A 26,632-nucleotide genomic window follows, 5' to 3' on the forward strand; every position below is an offset into this window, starting at 1 on the left:
CAGGGAGATTAAAGACTTGTACTCAGGAAATTATAAAACATTGATAAAAGAAATCAAAGAAGATACAAACAAGTGGAAGCATATACCGTGCTCATGGTTAGGAAGAATAAACATCATTAAAATGTCTATATTACCCAAAGCAATTTATAAATTCAATGCAATACTGATTAAAATACCAATGACTTACTTCAAAGATATAGAACACATATTCCAAAAACTTATATGGAACCAAAAGAGAACATGAATAGTCTCAGCAATCTTGAAAAGAAAGAATAAAGCAGGAGGTATCACACTCCCAGATATCAAGTTATATTATAAGGCCATTGTACTCAAAACAGCCTGGTACTGGCATAAGAACAGGCATATAGATCAATGGAACAGAACTGAGAACCCAGAAATAAACCCACACTTTTATGGACAACTGATATTTGACAAAGGAGGTAAGAGCATACATTGGAGTAAAGATAGCCTCTTTAACAAATGGTGTTGGAAAAATCGGACAGCTACCTGCAAAAAAATGAAACTAGACCACCAACTTACACCATTCACAAAAATAAACTCAAAATGGATAAATGACTTAAATGTAAGCCGTAAAACCATAAGCATCTTAGAAGAAAACATAGGCAGTAAGCTCTCTGACATCTCCAAAGCAATATATTTGCCAATTTGTCTCCACAGGCAAGTGAAATAAAAGACAGGATAAACAAATGGGTCTTTATCAAACTAAAAAGCTTCTGCACAGCTAAAGACAACAAGAACAGAATAAAAAGACAAACTACCACAATGGGAGAACATATTTGACAATGCATCTGATAAGGGATTAATAACCAAAATTTATAAAGAATTTGTAAAACTCAATACCAGGAAGACAAACAATCCAATCCAAAAATGGGAAAAAGAAATGAATAGACAATTCTCCAAAGAGGACATACAGGTGGCCAATAGGTATATGAAAAAATACTCAACATCACTAATCATTAGAGAAATGCAAATTAAAACCACAATGAGATATCACCTCACACCAGTCAGAATGGTGCTCATCAACAAAACAACACAGAATAAGTGCTGGCGGGGATGTGGAGAAAAGGGAACCCTCCTGGTGGGAATGCAGACTGGTGCAGCCACTGTGGAAAACAGTATGGAGATTCCTCAAGAAATTAAAAATTGAACTGCCTTTTGACCCAGCTATACCACTGTTAGGAATATACCCCAAGAACACCATAGCACTGTTTGAAAAGAAGAAATGCACCCCCATGTTTATGGCAGCATTGTTCACAATAGCAAAGATCTGGAAACAGCCCAAGTGTTCATCAGTGGATGAGTGGATTAAAAAGCTTTGGTACATAGATACTATGGAATACTACTCAGCCATAAGAAATGATGACATTGGATCATTTACAACAACATGGATAGACCTTGATAACATTATACTGAGCGAAATAAGTAAATCAGAAAAAACTAAGAACTATATGATGCCATACATAGGTGGGACATAAAAATGAGACTCAGAGACATGGATAAGAGTGTGGGGGTTACAGGGTGGGGGGGAGGAGAGGGAGGGGGCTAGGGGAGGGGAGGGGCACAAAGAAAACCAGTTAGAAGGTGACGGAAGACAATTAGACTTTGGGTGATGGGAATGCAGCATAATCAAATGTCAAAATAACATAGAGATGTTTTCTCTGAACATATATACCCTGATTTATCAATGTCACCCCATTAAAATTAATAAAAAAAAAAAGAATTTGTCTCTCAGCTAATTCAGGTAGTTAGAAGAATAGTATAAGGATGCTAATTCTGCTTCTCAGGCCACATCCTGCAAAAGGGGCCCCAAGAAAACTGGTGATTTGGCTCCTCTGATTTTGCCAATTAGATTTAAAAAAATGGGTCAGGAACGACCTGAAATGGAACTAACAATACATGGGCATAAATTTAAAGGACTTTTAGATACTGGAGCTGATGTATCTGTTATTGCCAAGCTACACTGGCCTCCTTCCTGGCCCATTCATGCAGCAGCCACAGAATTACAAGGTATAGGGCAGAGTAAATCCCCTCAACAAAGTTCTAGTTTTTTACATTGGGAAGATTAAGAAGGTCATTCTGGATTTTTTAAGCCTTCTGTGCTCCCTGGGTGGCCAGTTAATTTGTGGGGTAGAGATGTTTTGAAAAATACGGGAGCATTGCTTGTCAATCCTAAGGGTTTAAGTCAGTACTCAGATGCTTGATCGGGGATTTTTGCCCACCAAGGGACTAGGGAAAGAACAGCGAGGAATTCTCACCCCCATAGAAGTGGCACCCAATACCAGAAGGTGTGGATTAGGATATCAAAATTCAGCATAGGGGCCTTGGTAGCTCCTGCTACCCCAATAATCCATTGTGCAGACCCAATTACTTGGAAATCTGATAATCCTGTATGGGTAGACCAATGGCCCCTTTCTCAGGAGAAACTTAGGGCAGCTGCTCAATTGGTACAAGAGCAGCTACAGCTTGGGCACATTGAACCATCTAATAGCCCATGGAATACACTTCCATATTTTGATCTTGTCGCCTCCTAGATTATCAAGGGGCATAGACGACCCTTACAGCTTATAGGTTTTGAGCCTCAAAATTACTGTTGTTCCTTTTTTCAAAGGATCAACAACAATGGCTCTGGGAAACTTCCACTAAATGGCAAATCACTTTTACAAATCAATGGACAACTTTATACTGAAACAGTCAACTTAAAATCAGCTCAAAGACTAGAATTGTATGTCATTATCATGGCTTTTCAGCATTTGCCATATTACTCCTTTAATCTATATACAGACAGCAAATATTTACCTATGGTTGTTTCCACTATAAAGACTGCTGTCTTAGGGACAACTGCTGATGAACTATTTCAGCAGTTCCTCCTTCTTCAAAGACTTGAATATCAAGATAGAGCTCCATGGTTTTTTTGTTTGTTTGTTTTTTACAGAGACAGAGAGTGAGTCAGAGAGAGGGATAGACAGGGACAGACAGACAGGAATGGAGAGAGATGAGAAGCATCAATCATCAGTTTTTCATTGCGCGTTGCAACACCTTAGTTGTTCATTGATTGCTTTCTCATATGTGCCTTGACCGCAGGCCTTCAGCAGACCGAGTAACCCCTTGTTGGACCCAGCGACCTTGGGTTCAAGCTGGTAGGCTTTTTGCTCAAACCAGATGAGCCCACGCTCAAGATGGCGACCTCGGGGTCCTGAACCTGAGTCCTCTGCATCCCAGTCCGACGCTCTATCCACTGCGCCACCGCCTGGTCAGGCATAGAGCTCCATGTTTTATAGGACATACTCGAGCTCACCCCATGCTCCCTGGAGCTTTAGCACAAGGGAATGCCCTTGTTGATCAAGCTACCCAAAAGAAAATTATTTGGAGCAACCAGTCTGCAAATAATAAATTGCATTTGGAGCAATTGCTCGATGACAGATCGAGCAATTCAGTTTCATACTATTCATCACCAGAACGCTGCAGCCCTGTGTAAACAGTTTCAACTTTCTTGGGAAGCAGCACAGCAGATTGGTAAATCCTGTCCAAGGGGTCCTATACTACAATCTGTCCCTTCATTTGGAGTTAACCCTCAAGGACTCCTACCAGGACAACTTTGGCAAATGGATGTTACTCATATACCTTCATTTGGCAAACAGTTCTATGTCCACGTTACAGTGGATACCTATTCTGGATTTATAGTAACCTCTGTCAGAACAGGAGAGGTTGCTAAGCATGTTATAGCTCATTGTCTGTATGCATTTTTTATATTATTGGATTTCCTAAACTGGTTAAACTGACAATGCTTCTGCATATGTAGCAAAAGCATTTACTGTATTTTATCAAACCTTTCAAATTATGGGTATTTCTTACAATCTTTAAAGTCAAGGTATTATTAAAGTATACCCAGCAAATATTTTAATGTCAATTTAAAAAAAATTTAAAAGGGGGGAGTCATATCCTGGAACTCCTGTGGGTCTATCATATCATGCATTTTACTTAAAAAATTATAAATTTCTTTTGAATGCTGGTGAACAGGAGACACCAAATCTTTTTCTCCTGCAAACTTCTACCTTCTTTTATTTGATCCAGCTAATAACACTGTTTTGGCTTTTTCCAAATAGCTCCAGATAAGTGGAATAGGTTTATATAGGCAGATGGGGATCCTCAAACCCCTCAGCGAGATCTTTTGAGCATGGCTTTTAAGGTACCAAGAGGCAGAAAAAGCCCAATAGAGATCAGGTGAACTACCAGCTTTTAGGATATGGCCTTAAAGGCTCCAACGCCCCAAAGGGGTCTCATAGGATGCCATCTGGGTCCTGCTTCAATAGTGAATAGGAAGGTCATTGAGCGAAAGCCTGCCAGGCTTACATGCCTTTGCTGTGAGGAAAAAGGGACACTGGAAGGTAGACTTCCCCCTCGCTCTTCTAAGAGAGGGTTCAGTCTCTTCCAGCCCTGCTCCAGCCACCTATGACCTAACCTTGCCCAGAATGCTGGGGTTTGCCACTGAAGGTTCCCAGGGCCGTCGGCCCCATCTACGACACTGTGAACGAGCCTAGGGTATTTCTTCCAAGAAGCAGGTAAACTGATCTCGTTTGCACAAGGGCCACTTAACTATGTCTTGCCTGAATAGTCAGGTTTTTTATTCTTCCCTCGATGATCTCTGCTGTGGGTGTTGATAGTCCTATTTTCTGCTGCTTTGTTTAATATATAGTGTTTCCTTTATTACTCCTACTTCAATGCCCCACTCATATTTCAGGCTGGGACCTACTCCTAATTTAGAGCTCTTTCCCCCTTTTGCCAACCTCTATTATGAATTTACCTTTTGCCACCCAGCTTAGTGTATCCCAAGGTTCTCTTTACCATGCCACAGTCGCAGAGCTCTAGGGAAAAGCACTCTGGTCTCATCTCTCCAGGCAGAGACAGAAGCTCCATCTCCACACATGCTGCAGGCTTTTCCAGTCTACCTGAATCATTACCAGCTAGAAGCAGCAGTCATTGGGACTTGGACGTGAGCTGCAAAGTATAGAATTGTGACAACAATTCCAGTGCCATGCAGACTTTTCCTGGATGTGGACTTTTCCTGGACTCCTGCTCCGTGTGACAGCTCCTAACAGACTGAACTGGAGTTGGGTTGCATTTGCAGGGATTTGGAATGGTGTTGATGCCAACTTACACTTGGTGAACATGTTAAGGACACTACTCTTTTATGGATTCTTGCTGTATTGGCTAAGAGTTTGCTTAAAGGCTTTAATCAGTGTAAAAAAAAAAATAGAAGACTGGATAAAGAAGATGTGGCACATATATACTATGGTATACTACTCAGCCATAAGAAATGATGACATTGGATCATTTACAACAAAACGGTGGGATCTTGATAACATTATACGGAGTGAAATAAGTAAATCAGAAAAAAACAAAAACTGCATGATTCCATACATTGGTGGGACATTAAAACGAGACTAAGAAACATGGACAAGAGTGTGGTGGTTACGGGGTGGGGGGGGAGCGAAGGAGAGAGAGGGGGAGTGGGAGTGGGAGGGGCACAAAGAAAACTAGATAGAAGGTGATGGAGGACAATCTGACTTTGGGTGATGGGTATGCAACATAATTGAATGACAAGATAACCTGGACATGTTTTCTTTGAATATATGTACCCTGATTTATTGATGTCACCCCATTAAAATTAATAAAAATTTATTTATAAAAAAATCCATAAAAGCAAAAAAAATCGAGAACAAATTTTTTTAAATTAAATAAAAAAGAATTGGAAACACACAAAAATGAAACAAATGAAGATTACAAGCATTACTTAACCCCTTGAGTAGTGAGTTTTTTGTTAACCTTTGAGTGAGGATGTACATGAACGTTAGAGGGTTAATAAAGTGCTATCCTCACTCTCCATCACAATTCCAATTAAAAACAATACAAGGGATATAAAAATATTCTCAGAGAAAGAAACAAATGGTCAATAAACATTTATAAAATATTCAATTTCATTATTATTCAAAAAACTTCATAAAGAAACTAGATTACCGTTAAATATTTATTCCATGCCTACTCTATGGCAGACAGTGAAATCCATTCTTTACATTAATGATCTCAATTAATCCTACAATGTGTTTATTTCCTTTTTTCTGTGATGTAAACATGAGGTTTAAGAATTTGCCTAGGCCCTGGCCGGTTGGCTTAGCGGTAGAGCGTCGGCCTGGCGTGCGGGGGACACGGGTTCGATTCCTGGCCAGGGCACATAGGAGAAGCGCCCATTTGCTTCTCAACCCCCACCCCTCCTTCCTCTCTGTCTCTCTCTTCCCCTCCCGCAGCTGAGGCTCCATTGGAGCAAAGATGGCCCGGGTGCTGGGGATGGCTCCTTGGCCTCTGCCCCAGGCGCTAGAGTGGCTCTGGTCACCGCAGAGCGACGCCCCGGAGGGGCAGAGCATCGCCCCCTGGTGGGCAGAGCATCGCCCCTGGTGGGCGTGCCGGGTGGATCCCGGTCGGGCGCATGCGGGAGTCTGTCTGACTGTCTCTTCCCGTTTCCGGCTTCAGAAAAGTATAAAAAAAAAAAAAAAAGAATTTGCCTAAATTCACCCAAATGGTGATTAGCCAAACCCAGACACAAACACCAGTTTGTACATCTCTAAGGGGTAGTTCTACCCATTGAGCAGTATTGTCTCTCACTTTTTTTTTTTTTACAGAGACAGAGAGAGTGTCAGAAAGAGGGATAGATAGGGACAGACAGACAAGAACAGAGAGAGATGAGAAGCATCAATCATTAGTTTTCTTTTGTTGCGACACCTTAGTTGTTCATTGATTGCTTTCTCATATGTGCCTTGACTGTGGGCCCTCAGCAGACCGAGTAACCCCTTGCTTGAGCCAGTGACCTTGGGTTCAAGCTGGTGAGCTTTGCTCAAACCAGATGAGCCCACGCTCAAGCTGGCAACCTTGGGGTCTCGAACCTGGGTCCTTCGTGTCCCATTCCGATGCTCCATCCACTGCGCCACCGCCTGGTCAGGCTTGCCTCTCACTTTTTAATTTAATCTCTTACTTCTTTTCATCATGTACTGATGTGTGTATCTACGTAATGAAGAGAATTTAGTTTAGTATTTGAACAAAGTAATACACATTAATAGTCTTAAAAGGGTTCATAGTCTGTGGACAGCAATTCCCTTTTAAGCATCTCCAATAAAGAGACTCATCAAAAATTCAGGCTATGTGCAAAATTATTATTATATTATTCATAACACTTAAAAATTGAGAACATCTTAAATGTCTTATGAATACAAATGATTCAATTAAAATTATATTTCCAAGTAGTTTGTGATGTAGAAAAATGTTCCTAAGATAATACTAAGTGGAAAAGTAGAATGCAAAACTGCCTTAATAGTATACATACACATTTACATGCACATAGAAAATGACCTAAAGAAAACATCAGAGATGACGTCAGAGTAATGGTACGGTAGGAAGCGATACCGATAAATCTCCCCCAAAACTCAACAAGATCTTCAACCAGAAACAGAAAAATCTATCCTTGGAGCCTCCAGATGTTCTGCAATATACCCGAAGGTATGGTCGAGTGAAAAACTGGCTAAATATATAATCAAACCCCGAAGGAAATAAGGAGTAAGAAATGCTCCACCTTCCTCACTAACCTAAATAGGGCTGCTTTCACTGGGAACTGAGAGTATAGAAACTGAGGCAGGCAAAGGGGGTGAATAGATCCAGGACGCGGCACAAATGGCCAAACCAGACTTTCGCACGGAGATCCAAGCTGAGGAAAAACTGTGCCTGTGGCAACCCAGGCAATACAAGCTAACACTCGTGCCAAAACCAGATAAAGAAAGACAAGTGGGGCAGCCATTTGCCCCGATCTCCTGGTCAGCGCGCGCAGATAGTGGGTGAGAGATTCCTCCGAAAGCCCCAGGAGTGGATGCCCCTGTTCTCCCATGGAGAGGCAGAGCCAGAGACCTTTGTGTGGGCCGAAAGCAGAATCTCTAGGCCACCCCAGCACCCTGAAAAAGCCTCGCACGGGGAGGGAGCGAGAGCCAATTCCAATGCTGGAACTTTTCTGTGAGGGCGGGAGTTTCACTCAAAGTGTGAGGCAGCCGGCCTGATATCCTGGTCGGCGCGCATGGAGAGTGGGCAAGAGATTCCTCCGAGCACCTCGGCAGTGGGCACCTGTGTTAACCCACAGAGAGGCAGAGTCAGGGGCCTTTGTGTGGGCCGAAAGTGGAATCTCCGGGCCGCCCCAGTGCCCTGAAAAAGCCACGCACGGGAAGGGAACAAGAACTAATTCTAACGCTGGAGCTTTTCCGTGCAGGCCGGGGTTTCACTCAGGGTGAGACTGCCAGCCTGATATCCTGGTCTGTGAGCGCAGATAGTGAGAGAGAGATTCCTCCGAGCGCCCCGGGAGTGGGCACCCACCCACCCGCCCGTGTTACCAGACAGAGTGGCAGAGCCAGAGGTCTTTGTGTGGGCGGAAGCCCCGCCTGATTATGCTAGCATCTCTGACTGACTGAGCCTTACCTAGAGCCCTGTGCTGAGTGGGAATAGAGTGGGGAGTTGCTAGCTCTTTGAGCCTCTTACTATCCAGGCAGAGGCAGCAGCAACCCCATAGCTGGATTATCAGGCTACTAATTGAGGAAGGAAGGACTAGGAGAGAGGCTCCAGGAACACGGACTCTCTCACTGTCGGAGCCTACAAATGCTAATGAGCCTTGACTGCCAACGAGACTAAAGCACAATACATGACATCACCATAGAGACTTATCAACTGCAAACCTCTACGTGAGCGTGCCACAGGGGCAGAACCCGGGATACAGAGTCACCGACCAGGAAGAGGGAGAGAAAAGAAAAAGCAAGAAGATAACCCCTCAAAATCAAGAATAATCCACAGACTTTATAACCTATCCCATTTTATTATATTTGTTCGTTTGTTATCTTCATTCTTGATTTTTTTTTTCTTCCTCCAATTAGGTCGTTTAATTCTCTGCCGGTCTTACTCTCTCCTCTCCTTGAATTACACTACCTGTAAGTGTTGCATCTCCCACTATCTTTTCTTTCCTCTTCCTTTCTCTCTATGAGGGTTGCACTCCAAAACCCTTAACTCTCTCTCTCTCTCCTCTTTTGTCTTTTTTCTTCTTTTAGTGGTTCCCTCTTTTTTTTCCTCTCTCTCTCTTTCATTTCTCCCTCTATATTAGTTTCTTCCTTTCTCCTTTACGTCTCCTCTCATTCAATCCTCAATAACGAACAAATTATCTTATCTGGGACTCAAACTTATGTTTGTGGCTTTTGGGGAGGTTTTTACTTCACTTTCTTAACTCACTAGCAGTGCTCCCATCCCTGACTCTCCATTTTATCTAGTTCTTGTTCCACTAAATACAATAGTAATTTTTGAAAATTTTCCCCCACTTTCCTATTTCACTCTTATTCCTCTCATCATATCTCTTAGTCAACCAACATCTAAAAGCAAATCATTTTATTCTTGAACCAAATTTTTTCCTTATTTGCTTTTTGTGGGTCCATACCCCCTTTTTTTGCCCCTTTATTACTTCTCCTCAATTCAGGCCCTCCATTACAGGCATTGTTTGTTCTATTTAGTACAATATAATTCACAGTACACCACAAGATTTTCTCAAGAAAGAGGGGAGAGGAGAGGAGAGGAAAAAAGGAAGGGGGGGGAATAATTTCCTTTTTATTTTATTTTATTTTTTTAATTTTTAATTTAAAAAACAAAAACAAACCTCTTTTCTATTTTTTATTTTTATTTTTTTAACTTTTTATTCTTTATTAAATCTCATTAATACCATCAACAAAACCACCCTCAGATGCCATTAAGGAAGAGAGAATCAAATATCATGGATACAAAAGAAAGAGAGGTAACACAGATAGATGAAGAAAAACCTATGGAGAAAAAATGTAATATATTGGAAACCTTGGAGTTAAATGACAGAGAATTTAAAATAGAAATCCTAAAAATACTCAGAGATATAAGAGATATACAAGAAAACACAGAAAGGCAATTTAGGGAGCTCAGAAAACAACTCGACGAAAACAAAGAATATATTTCCAAGGAAATTGAAACTATAAAAACAAATCAAACAGAAATGAAAAACTCAATTCACGAGCTGAAAAATGAGGTAACAAGCTTAGCTAATAGAACAGGGCAGATAGAAGGTAGGATTAGTGAAATAGAAGACAAGCAACTTGAGGCACAACAGAGAGAAGAAGAAAGAGACTCAAAAATTTAAAAAAATGAGATAGCCCTACAGGAATTATCTGACTCCATCAAAAAGAATAACAGAAGAATAATAGGTATATCAGAGGGAGAAGAGAGAGAAAATGGAATAGAGAACATACTCAAACAAATAATAGATGAGAACTTCCCAAGCCTGTGGAAAGAACTAAACCCTCAAATTCAAGAAGCAAACAGAACTCCGAGTTTTCTTAACCCCAACAAACCTATTCCAAGGCACATCATAATGAAATTGGCACAAACCAACGGCAAAGAAAAAGTGTTCAAGGCAGCCAGGGAAAAGAAGAATACAACATATAAAGGAAGGCCAATTAGATTATCATCAGATTTCTCAACAGAAACTCTACAAGCTAGAAGAAAGTGGACCCCAATATTTAAAGTCCTGAGAGCAACTTTCAGCCATGAATACTATACCCATCAAAGCTATCCTTCAAATATGAAGGAGAAATAAAAACATTCACAGATACAGAAAAGATGAGGGAATTTATCATCAGAAAACCCGCACTCCAGGAATTACTAAAGGGGGTTCTCCAATCAGATACAAAGAACAAAAAAAAAAACAAAGCCACAAGTAAAAGCTCCAAGAAGAACACAATAAAGCAAATTTAAACTGTGACAACAACAAAAAGAAGGGGGGGGGAGAGGATGGAGATTAACAGTAACAAAAAACGATGGAGTGCAAAAGTACTCACAAGATAGTGCACTACAATGAACAGGGTAGGAACCCTTTTCATTACTTAATGGTAACCACCATTGAAAAAACCACCACAGAAGCACATGATTTAAAAAAGATAGAAACAGAGGAAAGATGTATGGAATACAACCAAATAAAAACAAAAGATAGAAAAACAAAAGAGAAGGATCAAACAAGACACAAAACTAACAGAAAGAAATCTATAAAATGGCAATAGGGAACTCACAAGTGTCAATAATTATACTAAATGTAAACGGATTAAACTCACCAATAAAAAGGCACAGAATAGCAGAATGGATTAAAAAAGAAAATCCAACTGTATGCTGCCTACAAGAAACTCATCTAAGTAACAAGGATAAAAACAAATTCAAAGTGAAAGACTGGAAAACAATACTCCAAGCAAATAACATCAAAAAAAAAAACAGGCGTAGCAATACTCATATCTGATAATGCTGACTACAAGACAGCAAAAGTACTCAGAGACAAAAATGGCCATTTCATAATGGCTAAGGGGACACTGAATCAAGAAGACATAACAATTCTTAATATATATGCGCCAAACTAAGGAGCACCAAAATATATAAGACAGCTACTTATTGACCTTAAAACAAAAACTGACAAAAATACAATCATACTTGGGGACCTCAATACACCGCTGACGGCTCAATACACCGTTGATTCTGTTTGGTCATCCAAACAGAGAATCAACAAAGATATATTGGCCTTAAACAAAACACTAGAGAATCTGGATATGCTAGATATCTACAGGGCATTTCATCCCAAAGTGACAAAGTATACATTTTTCTCCAGTGTACATGGATCATTCTCAAGAATTGACCATATGTTGGGCCACAAAAACAACATCAGCAAATTCAGAAAAATCGAAGTTATACCAAGCATATCTTCTGATCATAAAGACTTGAAACTAGAATTCAACTGCAAAAAAAAAGAAAAAAATCCTATAAAAATGTGGAAACTAAACAACATACTTTTAAAAAATGAATGGGTCAAAGCAGAAATAAGTGCAGAGATCAAAAGATATATACAGACTAATGAAAATGACAATACGACATATCAGAATCTATGGGATGCAGCAAAAGCAGTGATAAGAGGGAAGTTCATATCACTTCAGGCATATATGAACAAACAAGAGAGAGCCCAAGTGAACCACTTAACTTCACACCTTAAGGAACTGGAAAAAGAAGAACAAAGACAACCCAAAACCAGCTGAAGAAAGGAGATAATAAAAATCAGAGCAGAAATAAATGAAATAGAGAACAGAAAAACTAAAGAAAGAATTAATAGAACAAGGAGTTGGTTCTTTGAAAAGATCAACAAAATGACAAACCTCTGGCAAGACTTACCAAGGAAAAAAGAGAAAGAACTCATATAAACAAAATCCAAAATGAAAGAGGAGAAATCACCACGGACATTGTAGATATACAAAGAATTATTGTAGAATACTATGAAAAACTTTATGCCACTAAATTCAACAACCTAGAAGAAATGGATAAATTCCTAGAACAATACAACCTTCCTAGACTGAGTCAAGAAGAAGCAGAAAGCCTAAACAGACCTATTAGTAGAGAAGAAATAGAAAAAAACATTAAAAATCTCCCCAAAAATAAAAGTACAGGCCCAGACGGCTATACCAGCGAATTTTATCAAACATTCAAAGAAGTCTTGGTTCCTATTCTACTGAAAGTCTTCCAAAAAATTGAAAAAGCAATACTTCCAAACACATTTTATGAGGCCAACATAACCCTCATACCAAAACCAGGCAAGGATGGCACAAAAAAAGAAAACTACAGACCAATATCTCTAATGAATACAGATGCTAAAATACTAAACAAAATACTAACAAATCGAATACAACAACATATTAAAAAAGTAATACATCATGATCAAGTGGTATTCATCCCAGAAACTCAAGGATGGTTCAACATACATAAAACCATTAATGTAATACAACATATCAACAAAACAAAGAACAAAAACTACATGATCTTATCAATAGGCGCAGAAAAGGCTTTTGATAAAATACAACACAATTTTATGTTTAAGACTCTCAACAAAATGGGTATAGAAGGAAAATATCTCAACATGATAAAGGCCATATATGATAAACCATCAGCTAACATCATATTAAATGGCACAAAACTGAAGGCTTTCCCCCTTAAATCAGGAACAAGACAGGGTTGTCCACTCTCTCCACTCTTATTTAATGTGGTACTAGAGGTTCTAGCCAGAGCAATCAGACAAGACAAAGAAATAAAAGGCATCCATATCGGAAAAGAAGAAGTAAAGGTATCACTTTTTGCACATGATATGATCCTATACATCGAAAACCCCAAAGAATCCACAAAAAGACTACTAGAAACAATAAGCCAATACAGTAAGGTCGCAGGATACAAAATTAACATACAGAAGTCCATAGCCTTTCTATATCCCAACAATGAAACATTTGAGAACAAACTCAAAAAAATAATCCCCTTCACGATTACAACAAAATAAAATAAAATACCTAGGAATAAACATAACAAAGAATGTAAAGGACTTATATAATGAAAACTATAAACCACTGTTAAGGGAAATCGAAAAAGATATAATGAGATGGAAGAATATTCCTTGTTCTTGGTTAGGAAGAATAAATATAATCAAGATGGCCATATTACCCAAAGCAATATACAAATTTAATGCAATTCCCATCAAAATTCCAATGACATTTTTTAAAGAAATGGAGCAAAAAATCATCAGATTTATATAGAACTATAAAAAAAACCCAAATACCCAAAGCAATCCTAAAGAAAAAGAATGAAGCTGGGGGCATTACAATACCTGACTTTAAACTATATTATTGGGCCACAACAATCAAAACAGCATGGTATTGGCAGAAAAATAGACACTCAGCTCAATGGAACAGAATAGAAAACCCAGAAATAAAACCACATATATATAGTCAAATAATTTTTGATAAAGGGGCCAACAACACACAATAGAGAAAAGAAAGCCTCTTCAACAAATGGTGCTGGGAAAACTGGAAAGATACATGAAAAGAATGAAACTGGACTACAGTTTGTCCCCCTGTACTAAAATTAACTCAAAATCGATCAAAGATCTAAACATAAGAAAACTGCATTATTCTATACGTAGGTGGGACATAAAAGTGAGACTAAGAGACATTGATAAGAGTGTGGTGGTTAAGCGGGGGGGGGGGGGGGGGGGGGGGGGGGGAGGGGAGAGAGGGAGAGGGAAAGGGGGAGGGGGAGGGGCACAAAGAAAACTAAATAGAAGGTGACAGAGGACAATCTGACTTTGGGTGATGGGTATGCAACATAACTGAACAACAAGATAACCTGGACATGTTTTCTTTGAATATATGTATCCTGATTTATTGATGTCACCCCATTAAAAAAAATAAAATTATAGATATAAAAAAAAACGTCAAAAATTAACAATAGCTGGATGGAATTTTTTTCCTTAATTCATCTCTGTACTTATATCCAAATGCTTTATGTTGAGAATGCTTTACTCATCAAATCACAAAAATATAAATGGTATTTATAAAGTACATATTAATATCAGGTATTTTATTGCAACAATATTTTTTCCTGCTTTGCATATTTTCGGGCTTCTTTTTCTTCGTTTATAATGATCATTTGCCTACCAACTTCCGTTCAATAAAAAGTTGAGAAATGTATATGGACATTGTCTATTTTCTGCCTACAGCCCATGATATATTATGATATATTAAATGAACTAGTAGTTTGCAAAGTTGAAAGTAAACTTACAAGTTTCTTTGTTATTTTGAGATTACATTTGCGGCATGATCATCCTGGTGTCATATAAAAGAATAATGCACTCTAATCCATTGTCATAGAAAATGTAGATAATTTCTGGCTCTACAGAGGCATGAACTTTCCCCTGTATTTTTAGATACCATTTGTATTATATAATTGCATTTGTGTGAAATATAATATTTTACTACTATCAATAGAATTACAGCGATCATCGCTTTTTAAAAGAAAACATGACCCCTTAATTTTTATTCTTTTAAATTCTCATTTGAGTTTTGGTAACAATTAGCAGAAGCCAATATCAGTCTCCTCTTGCAGAATATAATTTTTGTAGCATTCCAACCTAACATCTAAACATTCAAGGGGAAAAAAACTAGTTTAACCGGGTGTGTGTTCTTTACTTCAATTAAACTCACACAGTTGGATACCTACTGTTGCCAAAACAGTAATATAATTCATACATTATAGTCCACAGTAAAAGTACACTAAAAGTCACTTAACAATATTTATAACACCATAAAATACAGTGTTAAAATATATGAACTGCAATATGTACCAAAATTATAAAATTTGTTTCTCATCATCAGTGATTAAAACCAGGATCATTGCGCTAGCCTCAATACTCACAACCCTGGTGACGATTAGAATTCAAATCTTAATGATCAATTTACAATTAACAAGATAAAAATGAAACAAATTAAACCAACCATTATATATAACGAGACCCAATGGACTCCCATTGTTCTTCTTAATTACAAAATGGAAATCACAAATACAAAATGGGCAGTGTTCGACATCAATCCACAAGCCTAGCAACTCAGAAAGCGTCAGTGATGGAAAGAAGCAAAACCATGTAGTCCCTGGTTCTGAGCTTTAGATCCTGTTCTTTTCAACCTACAAGTATTGAGAGGCTCAGACCCAGCAAGTGTCGGATCTGCAGTTGGCAGCTGGCAGGGCTCATGCCTAGCCAGCGCCTGGCCTCTCTGAGCTCTCCCCAGGCCCGTTTTAGATCACACTGTGAACTGCACTGCAAACATTTTACTGCTGATTCATCTAAGTTCCCAGGGAGAGGAAACACTTCCTTCACTTTCATAAAGAGTAATCACAGCAGCACCAGAGGTGTTTAAATATCTCCACTTACCAAGTTCAAAAAAACAACCCTATAACAGTGTAAGGTTTCAGAGCCCTAAAGAATAAAGATGAAAGGGGAGCTAAAGTTTACATGAGATTCAACAAAATCAGCCACAATATCTGCCTGGTGCCCATGGAAAGGAAAATGAAATTACTCCTTCTGTCTGAAGGTCAAACATAAGCTTTATAAAATGCACAGGGCCGGCAGTTCATTTTTAATGAGATGTGCTATTCACCGACCCTGGGGTTACAGACATCAACAGAGCAGTGTGGGATGCACACAATACAGGGAGTACTGTGCTAATCACTGTGGGGGAGAAAACAGAGAACACACAAGCACACACGCACACATGAACACGAGGGAACCATTTGTAAGCACCTTCCCATGAGGCTGGAGCAAAGAGTTAGAGAGTTCAGGAACAGTGAGCCTAAATTGTCAGTTTTCCTAGTCATTTTGCATGAGCTCTAGTCAAATGACTACGTCTTGTGAGTATTAAAAAAAACACACACACTTATTTTAAATGGTATGAATCCATCAGTTTAGCATGGGATTTTGAATAACAAGAACCTTTTAGAGAAATGTCCCTAGTAAAAATAAAGGGAGCAATCAAAATGTACTTCAAATTGTTGATACATTAAAAATAAATATACTTATTTTCTGGGAATTTTTTTACTATAGTACACAGAAGCAAACATGAATTAAAAGTGCTACGTGGTTTAAATAATTATTTTGGAGACTGAGCTTCCATAATGACAACAGTATAGATGATTCAAAAAACTCCAAGGTCTTGTTTCCTCAAAGTACAGGTGAAATGATTTCCCCTAGAGGTTTAGTACAGGGTGTGTGAAGGCACACTCTTAGAGGGCATCTAAGAAGCTGAATAGGGTTTTAAGTTTTATTTAAAAAGAAAGACTTTCGGCTCTTCAAGTTTTATATGTGGTTTTAGAGCAGAAAGTAGCATCAAAATGGAATGTTAAATTTTGCATGAATTTTGAAAATCTCATAGTCTTTACCTTGAGCCAGAGGGAAATGAGGCTAGATCAAAAAATTTAAGAGTAAACAAACAAAAAAACTCTAAAATCACAATTTATCCCATATATTATTTTCTCGTGAGACATGTAAAATACATATATTATAATGTATAGAGACCTTTTAAAATTTTAACAATGATAAGGAATAATTTACCCAGTGTTTACTATTTGCCAGACCTTAGTTTGGGATCAACTTGTGAAGGTGTAGGAGATGTCAATTTTAATTCTTCAGATTTACAGAACAAGGCATTGGCCAGAGCAAGACCTGAATCACAAACAGGCCCACATTTTCCTGACCCTGCTTTGCCTTTAATATAAAGGTTTTCATTGTAATATAGGCTTCATGTCTCTCAAGAAATGGCACTCAGCCCCTGGCAAAACTACAATAGCCAGAGGAAGTGATGTCCAGATCGCTAGTCAAGACCCTAAAACAATGCCATCAATGAGGATAGCAGCTGCTGTGTGTCCAGCACTGCACTGGGAGCTTTATATTTGTATATGTACCTATGTATCTCTCTCTGAATTTCTAACTCTCACAACAATCCTGAACATGGTTTTAGAAATGCACTTACAGATGGAGAAGCTGAGGTCTGGAGAGATTAGGCAGTGTACCCAAGGTTATGAAACTAAGTGGTAGAGTGAGATTAAAATTTAGTTCTTTCTGAACTTGAAAGTTTTTTTAACTGGACAGTTCCTGTTTCATCAACAAAGGAACAGACCGGAAACAGAGTCAGCTCAAGATAGGGTGGTAACACCATACTTGTTTCATTCATTCATTCATTCATTCATTCATTCATTCATTCATTTATTCATTCACTCAGTGAATGTTTATTGGGTGCCATCTGTGTGTCAGATAAAAATGAACACATTCAATTTACAAAGTAGTGGTCAAGAGCTAAAGGAAGCAGAAGAAAGAGGAGCTGGAGACGTGTTGAGGTTCAAGTTCACTAGACCAGCACAGGGTGAATTGATAGACCTGCAGCAGGATGAAGGGGGTCTACAGGGACAGGGAACAGTACACCCAGGCTCACAGGTTAACCCTCCCCTGCCAAGTATGCCTATTTCTCCATAGGTTTTAAAGATTATTTTTTTCTCCACACTTACCCATCATAACTCCTTTGGCCTGGATTTTCTTTAGTAGTAGGTGTAAAATATTGCACTTATTGTGAGAAAGATCATAGGCTTTGGAACCAGTTAGGACCCTAGCTCCCCTACTTATCAGCCATTTAAACACTCTGAGGATTGGTTTTCTCATCTGTGAAAGAAGATTACAATTCCTGTCTCAAGCTGCTGTGAGAATTAAATAATATACACCAAACACAAAGCCCCCTTTTCTCTTTTATCCACCTCAAAATCCCAAATTATGCTTCCTTAGAAAGCAAGATGATCAATAATCAATCACAAAGCAATCTTAAAATAATATAATATTGGAAACCCCAGATCAATATCATTTTTCTTGAAATTATATAATCCAGTTATATAACAAATTAGTTATGTTTGGATCTAAGTGAGACAAATAAAATATTTCTGGTTAAATATAGCTATTGTTGATATTTTAGGCGTCTCTTTCATGACAAAATCATGTGGGTTTCCTTGTCAGATTTCCTGAACATATATGGTATGGTGACACCCTGGCTTTTTCCCTACCAAACAAGATATTTAATTATTATTTGCTAAGAAGAATCACATGTCAGAGCACATTTTCAGTGGTTATAGGAGCCTTTGCCTTTTGGGGAGCAGAAAGAACTAGATTCATAAGCCTTCTGTATCTCCCAGAGATTCAGAGATGGGGATTCCATTGTCTAAGCCAGTTTATTGATGGAGGAACCCAAGGCAGGGCTCAGGGTGATCAGAGGCTCTGGACTACCTAGAAATTTTTTCCAAATGAGATACCTAAGTCAGTAGGTGTGCTTGCTGAGCCACAGGGCTTGCTCTGTGTAGATCTGAGTCTCAGAAAAATACAGAAGACAAGATATACAGTGTTATTTTTTCATTAGGTTATATTGTAATGTGACATCTGGTATCTAGCTAATTATGTGAACGTTGCCTTTTATAGTTCAATTCAAAGGATTCTGTATAGTAGCATTCATTTATAAGAGGAAACTATGATTTAAGCAAGTCAAATAAATTTTGACCTGAATTACATAAACTGAATTACACAGTTACTGTCAGAGCTGAGATGAGAACTCAGGCTTCTTACAATTTACAACATAAAATAATTCATTTATTGAGATAATCTGATTAGGAAGTGTGCAGAAAAACAATTCAAAAATATCCCAATCAGTGGATTTGTAAAAAGAAAAAAAAAAGTAGTGTATATATAAAATGTAGGATGGCTATTTTATTAAAATAAAACAATTTTGGAAAGAGAAGGAAAGGATGGTTTTAGTTTATTTATTTCAAAGTATCTTTTATTTTTATATATACATACTTCACCTATTATAATTTGACTTAAAGATAGCTTTTGTGTGTTTATAGCTACAGAGAACTGTGATAATAGATTAAAACGAATTACATGTATTAACATAAGACTTTAAAACTGCTTAATCTATCTGCATCCTTTATTATTATTAGAATAATTGCTGTCTTGACTTTTGTGGTCTGAAATGTCATAGTTTTCAATTCTAGCCATTAGAACAGGGGTCCCCAAACTTTTACACAGGGGGACAGTTCACTGTCCCTCAGATCATTGGAGGGCCAGACTATAAAAAAAACTATGAACACTGCACATATCTTATTTTAGAGTAAAAAAAACAAAACGGGAACAAATACAATATTTAAAATAAAGAACAAGTAAATTTAAATCAACAAACTGACCAGTATTTCAATGGGAACTATGGGCCTGCTTTTGGCTAATGAGATGGTCAATGTCCAGTTCCATATTTGTCACTGCTAGCCGTAACAAGTGATATGATGTGCTTCCGGAGCCGTGATGCGAGCGTCCTGCATCACCAGAAGTAATTCTGTATGTGAGCGACACTGTGCTTTGCAGCGCTGCCACATACAGTATTCCAGGAGCTGAGAGCTGACCACCAATGAAAGAGGTGCCCCTTCCGGAAGTGCGGCGGGGTGGATAAATGGTCTCAGGGGGCCGCATGCGGCCCGTGGGCCGTAGTTTGGGGACCCCTGCATTAGAAAGTCAAATGACAGTATGTGTACATAATCACAAAACATCGCAAAGGTGTCTGTATGGACAATTAAGGAAATACTTATACAGAGAAAATAATTTTCACAGGAAACATCAACACATAGAGTAGTCCCCCTTCATCCACGAGAGATATGCCATAAGACCCCCAGTGGATGCCTGAAAAGACTGTTTCTCCCTGCACGTACATATCTATGATGAAATTAAATTTATAAATTAGGCACAGTAAGTGGTTAACAACAATAACTACTAATAAAACAGAACAATTATAGCAATATACTATAATAAAAGTTATATGAACGTAGTCTCTCTCGCTCTCTCAATCTCTCAAAATACCTTATTGTACTGTGTTCACATTTTCTTTTAAAGGAAGTACTTTCTGGCTTCTCTTTGACATGTCCAAATTGCCAACATCACTACTCCTGTGCTTTGGGGTCATTATTAAGTAAACTAAGGGTGACTTGGACACAAGCACTGAGTGACCTTGACAGCTGATTTGATAACTGAGACAGGTGCTAAGTGACTAAGTGACATACAGCTCAGATAGGGCTGGACAAAGAAATGATTCACATCCCAGGTGGGACAGAATGGAGTAACTCGAGATTTCACCACGTTACTCAAAACTACAATAAATGTAAAACTTACGGATTATTTATTTCTGGAATTTTCCATTTAAAAATTTCAGACCATGGTTAACCTCCATTAACTGAAACTGGAAAAAGTAAAACTATGGATAATGGGGGGCTACTGCATCTAATTTTGCATTCAACTATAAAATAGTGAAAAGGCTGTCTTTTAAGCAAAAATTACAGAATTTAAACAAACAGTGATCTGAAAGTATTATATAACATTACCTACCTGCTTTTTTGAGAGATTTGTTCCAGTTTCTTGGCTAATGTACTGCACTCTTCCTTTAACTTGGTCAAAAATGTATGCTGGGAGGTCAGCAATGAATACTGTTCATTTTCTAGAAATAACAATAAACCCCCCACCAACATAAGATGTTTACAGTTGCAGCTCTGCAGTGCTTCCAGATGTAGAAAGGTAAAAGGGCTAAGATAGCTATGCATTTTCCATTAGCTACTATACTAGGTCATGTTTTCAATGTCCTAAGTCAAAGGACTGCTCACCTGGGAAGACACTAAATCTTGAGAGACATTTATTTTTCAAATAATTACTCACCAGAAACACTTTTTTATCACACCAGCTTTACAATGTTTTAACACGTTAACAGGTTATCCAATACCACAGTGGAGTCATCTATGCTAATAATATCTTGTAATATGCAAGATATTATATTTTTATTTTGACAATTTTACTATAAAGTGTTGAAAATTATTACAATTAGCTAATTCAAAACTAAGATATTGAAGAACTCTTTTCTATACTGTAATTCCTCCTTGATGTTTCATATTTTATTTATTTATTTATTTATTTTGTATTTTTCTGAAGCTGGATACGGGGAAAGACAGTCAGACAGACTCCCGCATGCGCCCGACCGGGATCCACCCGGCACGCCCACCAGGGGCGATGCTCTGCCCACCAGGGGGCGTCGCTCTGCCGCGACCAGAGCCACTCTAGCGCCTGGGGCAGAGGCCAAGGAGCCATCCCCAGCGCCCCGGCCATCTTTGCTCCAATGGAGCCTTGGCTGCGGGAGGGGAAGAGAGAGACAGAGAGGAAGGAGGGGAGGAGGGTGGAGAAGCAAATGGGTGTTTCTCCTATGTGCCCTGGCCGGGAATCGAACCCGGGTCCCCCGCACGCCAGGCCGACGCTCTACCGCTGAGCCAACTGGCCAGGGCCTATGTTTCATATTTGTTCATATATTACATTACATCCCCAATCTTGCAAATATAATTTTCTAATGATGAAGGTGAAATACGTAATTTGGTCAACCATATGAGTGTCAATGATGACCTGGTCAAAAAATTAAAGACAGTGTGGTATTTTTGTGCAATGCAAAGGGAAGTGTCGTTGAGATTTTCCTAACAGTTACATCCTCTTAACTTGCTCAGAGATTCTGCCCAACCCCATGATCACTAGGATCCTGTTGGCAGTGGGGGCAAACAATAATTTAGCCTATGATTTTCTCCTTTTCTTTTCATGAAAAACAACTAATAAGTCTGGTGAATTGTCATTTTTCTGGCCAAACACTGGCAGAAGGATGCCTCTAATAAAAGTGCTGGAGGAAATTACGTGACTCAATGTGGTGTTTGCCTCTTTGTAAGTAAGGAGATTATTTAATAAATTTTATGTTCCAATTTTTCACCTATTGGATAACCAGTAATTATTTTTACTATGCCATCAAATACAGTATACATTAAATCATGTGAAAATTACTTATAAATTTGAGGTTGAACAAGACTGTTTATTGCTTTTCAATTTTAGCAAAAAGCATATAAGCATACAAAGCAAAAAAATAAATCAAAGCACTAAAAAAGTAAGCACCATTTTTCTGGAGGAGACAGGATCAATTAAACTTTTGTCTGAATGGGACAATCAGCTTGAAGTATGTGGTGTGGAATTACAATGAGTGACACTGTCTTGTTTTGACTAACACTGCCTGTGAACACACTACTCAGAAGTGAAAAGAAGTCCATCATGCTCTGACTGAACGAATCAAACTGCCTATTTTTAAAGTGCATTTTACTTTCAAATGAAAGGTAAAGAGTTACTGGCCAACTCAGCCTGCAGAATAGTGCCAACGTGATGAAAGATGGCAATTTTTAGCCAAGCTGCCAGCTGTGGTCAATGCCTTGGATTAGTGAATTTTAACGGCAGTTGTGAGAACTTGAAGAATGCAAAGGATTAAACATCACTCAAGATTGATTCAGGGGAGGTGGGGGCTGCATCCAAATGCTAAAAATGTTCGAAGCTGCAAAGATTAAATAAAGGAACATATCAATTTGGAGCCACTGAATTACATCCAGCTGCGACAGTGAATTAAGAACCGATTAATGGCTAAAGCTTTTCTCCAGTTTGGATGCTGTAGCAAACTCATTAGGCTTTTAGAGTAGCTATAATGTGTGTACTGTGGGAACTGTTCAATGCTATTCAGGAGACTTTAACTGTAAGCTCAGAGCATTTCCTGCAGAGCTTCTGATGCTATTTTCTTTATATAACATGTGTGCCTGAAAACTCAGCCAAAAACAAGCCCTTTGTTTTTCTACTTTGTTGTGGTCGCTCTCAGCTTTACGTTTCTTGAACACAGGTAAACAAACTCATAATCCAGATGGTGCAACAGATGTGAGAGCAGCACTCCGAAATCAACAGACAGTGGGCAATACTTTCCATTTTCTCTTTTAAACGCTAACTAATATGTAATTCGGAATCTCCGGTGTAGTTAGCATCTGCTCCCTTCGGCCAGCCAAAGGTTACAGGTGTTCCTGATGTCATTTCACAGTAAGGCGTGGGCCCGGCTTAAGAGCGGGTGCCCGGGCTATAATCTTTCCCCACCACCTACCAGTTTTCTCATGCTGGGCCTCCATTTGCTGTATCTTCTGTGTCAGCTCCTGCTCTCTTTGCTGGGCCTGAAGGGCCTGAGCCTTTGCTTCGTTGCTAAAGCTCTGCTGAATGCTGTCTTTTTCCAGTCTACAAAGCAGAGAGGAGACAGACAGAAATTTAACCTACAGATGCACGCATCCCCATCATTTCCCTGATGGACCACAGAGAGCTGATAGGTAGTAAATCGTTCTGCATAAGAAAATAATAGACTTTCTACTTACCCCAGCCCCCCAGCCCATTTAGGAGGGAAATTCTAAGGACCTTTCATACAATGTTAAGTACATCCTGTAAATCCACTAGTCTAAGTATGCAACTTTAAAAATAAAATAATTGTGATAACTGAAAAATGGTAGTTTGTAACTTTAAAACACAAACACCTTCCTCTATAACGTTCTTCATATTTTATACAACTTGAGAGTCTTTTATCTTATGACTGGTTAATATTTCCCAAAGATCCTGGAGTTATAGGAATAGCATGGCTCAACAGACCAAACTATAAATTCTGGAAGTGAAGCTTTGTAGATCACTTTTACTTTTCCTCCTGAACTTAAAACGGAACCTCAAATATCATGTAGGAGATTCCATCTAGAGGCAAGGAAAGGACCCTGCAATACCACATGCATTTTTTTTTGTTAAATATTTTCACACATCATACCACACAATGTGAATATATATGAATGTGAAATGAATAATTTCTCCAGCACTTCCTAATAAAATCTCTTTTGGAGTATCACTGAAAGACACTGCAGGATAAGAAGCTTCTCTAGTCAAAGACAGTATCCCATCCCACTGTGATTAGATATTGACCCATCCCATTGTGACCCAAAGCTCAATATCCAATCAGGGGCTCCTGCAGACAGAAACTTCCTAAACAATTAGAAGCTGAAGGATGCAAAGGACCTCATGGAAGGCAGCACTATAAATAGTGACACTGTGCACACACACACACACACACTCACTAGGTTGGTTCGTCCTACTCTTAAATATGGGTAAGTGAGATGATAGTTTTCTTCAATTAACTGACTTAGTTATTTCTAACTCCTGCTCCCTGTGGGCCTTTCTCATCCATGCTGCTTTAGTTTACTAATTGAGATATTTACTGCCTTACCTTTGCCAAACTAAAAATAAACAATTCCTTAAAGCTACCACTACAGGTCTGTGTACCGCTGTGGAACTTCAATTCATTGGCCTCTAAATTATAAAGCAACATAAGGAAAGCCTGCATTGAAATCGGTCAATGCATGTGGTAATGTTGTAGTATAAGATTCCAGAATGGAACTACTCAAATGGAATCATCGGGGGTCCACACTAAATGTGAAGCAGGTCCCTTCTAATAACAACACCCCCTTGGACTTGCTCCAAGGCCTTGCCTCACACTGGTGTATTACAACAAATGGATAGATAGACTAGGCCACTTCTTGCCTCCCTGCTCACAGCATGCATTTTCTGGGCATAGATTATTGCCCATGTCTCTTTGTTTTCCTGAGATGTTTCCCCTCCACTCCCTTTGCCACTCTGTGATCCCAGCCCTTGTCCCTCTGCTCAGTGTACATTATTCCTTTAAGGCCTGCTCAAAATTCTCCCCCTCTCCTTCTATTATTTTCCTAAATGAACGATTCTTTCTTCAGTGACCTCCATGTATATTGTATATATATATATACATCCTACTAAGATAGCATTTATCACCCATTAGTCACCGGTTTATGCATCTTCTTTCTCTGTCCTCTTAGTCTCTCTGTACCGAGCTCAGCTCAGTACTCAGCACACACGGAGTGGGCAGTGACTGTTTAATGAATACTCTTCCCCTCTTCCCCTAGTGGGAGGCAGGCTGTAGTCCAGGAGTGAAATTGGAGAATCTGCTCAAGTCTTAGATGAGGATGTGATAACTTTTTGGACATGTTAAAAAAGAATTCTTAGGAGAGAAGGCTCAGATGGCTTTGCCAGCTAGGGACCATACTGCTGAAGGAGGCAGCCTAATGAGAGCACTGTGGACTTTAAAATTTTTTTTAGTTTTATTTACTTAATCTTTTTTTTTTTTTGAGAGAGAGAGAGAGGGTAAAGAAGAAGGGGGAGAGAAGAGAGAGAAAGGCATCAACTCTTTGCTCCACCTAGTTGTGCACCCATTGATTGCTTCTCATGTGTCCTGACAGAGGCTTGAACTGGAGACCTTGGGTCAAGCTGATGCCCTTGGATAGAGCCAGTGCTCTTGAGATAGAGTCAGTGACCCCTGGATCGAGCTGGCAACTTTGGCACTCTGGGACAATGCTCTATCCACTGCACCACTGGCCAAGGCCATTGCAGACTCTTTCACGGAGCAACACCCCCCCACCCCGTCAGACTGGAGCTAGGGTGGAGGATACAGGTAGGGAGACTGGGGCTCTGAGATCTCTAATAACTGGGTGACCATAAAATGCATTGTTTGAAACCAGAATCCACTGGACTGTGAAAAGGGGCATGGTTAATAATTCTACAGAGACAACAGTCATAATTGGGACCTCCTTTGCAAACTGGGGTTTATGTTTCCCCTACATAAAGGGATTGCCAGTCTCACTATCAATTTTTAGAACGAGAATCTGCCTATTTACTGATGTCCTAAATTCACTGTAGAAAAAGAACTACAGCCATTGTGGTTCTTTTAATAATTTAAAAAAGTGCTCTACCAACACATGTGGGCTCACACATCAACTTCAGTTCCTTGAACCCTCCTTCAATTTTCACTCTATTTAATAAATACACATTTTATTTATCAGTGCATAAAAGATTGGCATAATTTCCTTTCTTAGGTATCCAATGAAGAGATTAAAGAAAAATCCAACTGAATTCATTTAATATTTATTTTAACTGTACAGTATTATGTGAAAGATACTCTGCTAGTCACTGGGTCAAATTAAAGATGAATATGGTGTAGTCCTTGCCCTAAAAGGGAATTCAAAGTGGCCAAGATAAAAGGTAGGAGGTGAAATACACCACAGGAAATGTAGAAGGGGAAAAACTAGCAAAGCATAGAAAAAGAGAGGCAATTTCCAGCTGGGTTTAAGAGGCCCATGAAGAATTGCTGAGCCAGTCTTCCCAACTGGT

At 39.0% G+C, this 26,632-nt stretch overlaps 2 protein-coding genes across 7 annotated transcripts in view; one reads left to right on the forward strand and one right to left on the reverse strand.

Moving 5' to 3' along the window:
- Nucleotides 1–26,632, forward strand: part of AKT3 (AKT serine/threonine kinase 3) — a 349,859-nt gene that overhangs the window by 312,045 nt on the left and 11,182 nt on the right. The gene's annotated exons all lie outside the window — the stretch shown is intronic.
- Nucleotides 1–26,632, reverse strand: part of SDCCAG8 (SHH signaling and ciliogenesis regulator SDCCAG8) — a 237,851-nt gene that overhangs the window by 69,747 nt on the left and 141,472 nt on the right. For 5 of the 6 annotated variants that reach the window (XM_066382023.1, XM_066382006.1, XM_066382017.1 and 2 more), the window contains 2 exons: nucleotides 23,514–23,641; nucleotides 20,912–21,020 (listed from right to left, as the gene is read on the reverse strand). In XM_066382023.1, the coding sequence (XP_066238120.1) occupies nucleotides 20,912–21,020; nucleotides 23,514–23,641 (237 nt within the window). The remainder of the gene's footprint in view (nucleotides 1–20,911; nucleotides 21,021–23,513; nucleotides 23,642–26,632) is intronic. The other variant, XR_010751137.1, reaches the window with a different exon arrangement.

The sequence above is a fragment of the Saccopteryx leptura genome, chromosome 1 (genome assembly GCF_036850995.1).
Source record: "Saccopteryx leptura isolate mSacLep1 chromosome 1, mSacLep1_pri_phased_curated, whole genome shotgun sequence".
Classification (NCBI taxonomy): Eukaryota; Metazoa; Chordata; class Mammalia; order Chiroptera; family Emballonuridae; genus Saccopteryx; species Saccopteryx leptura.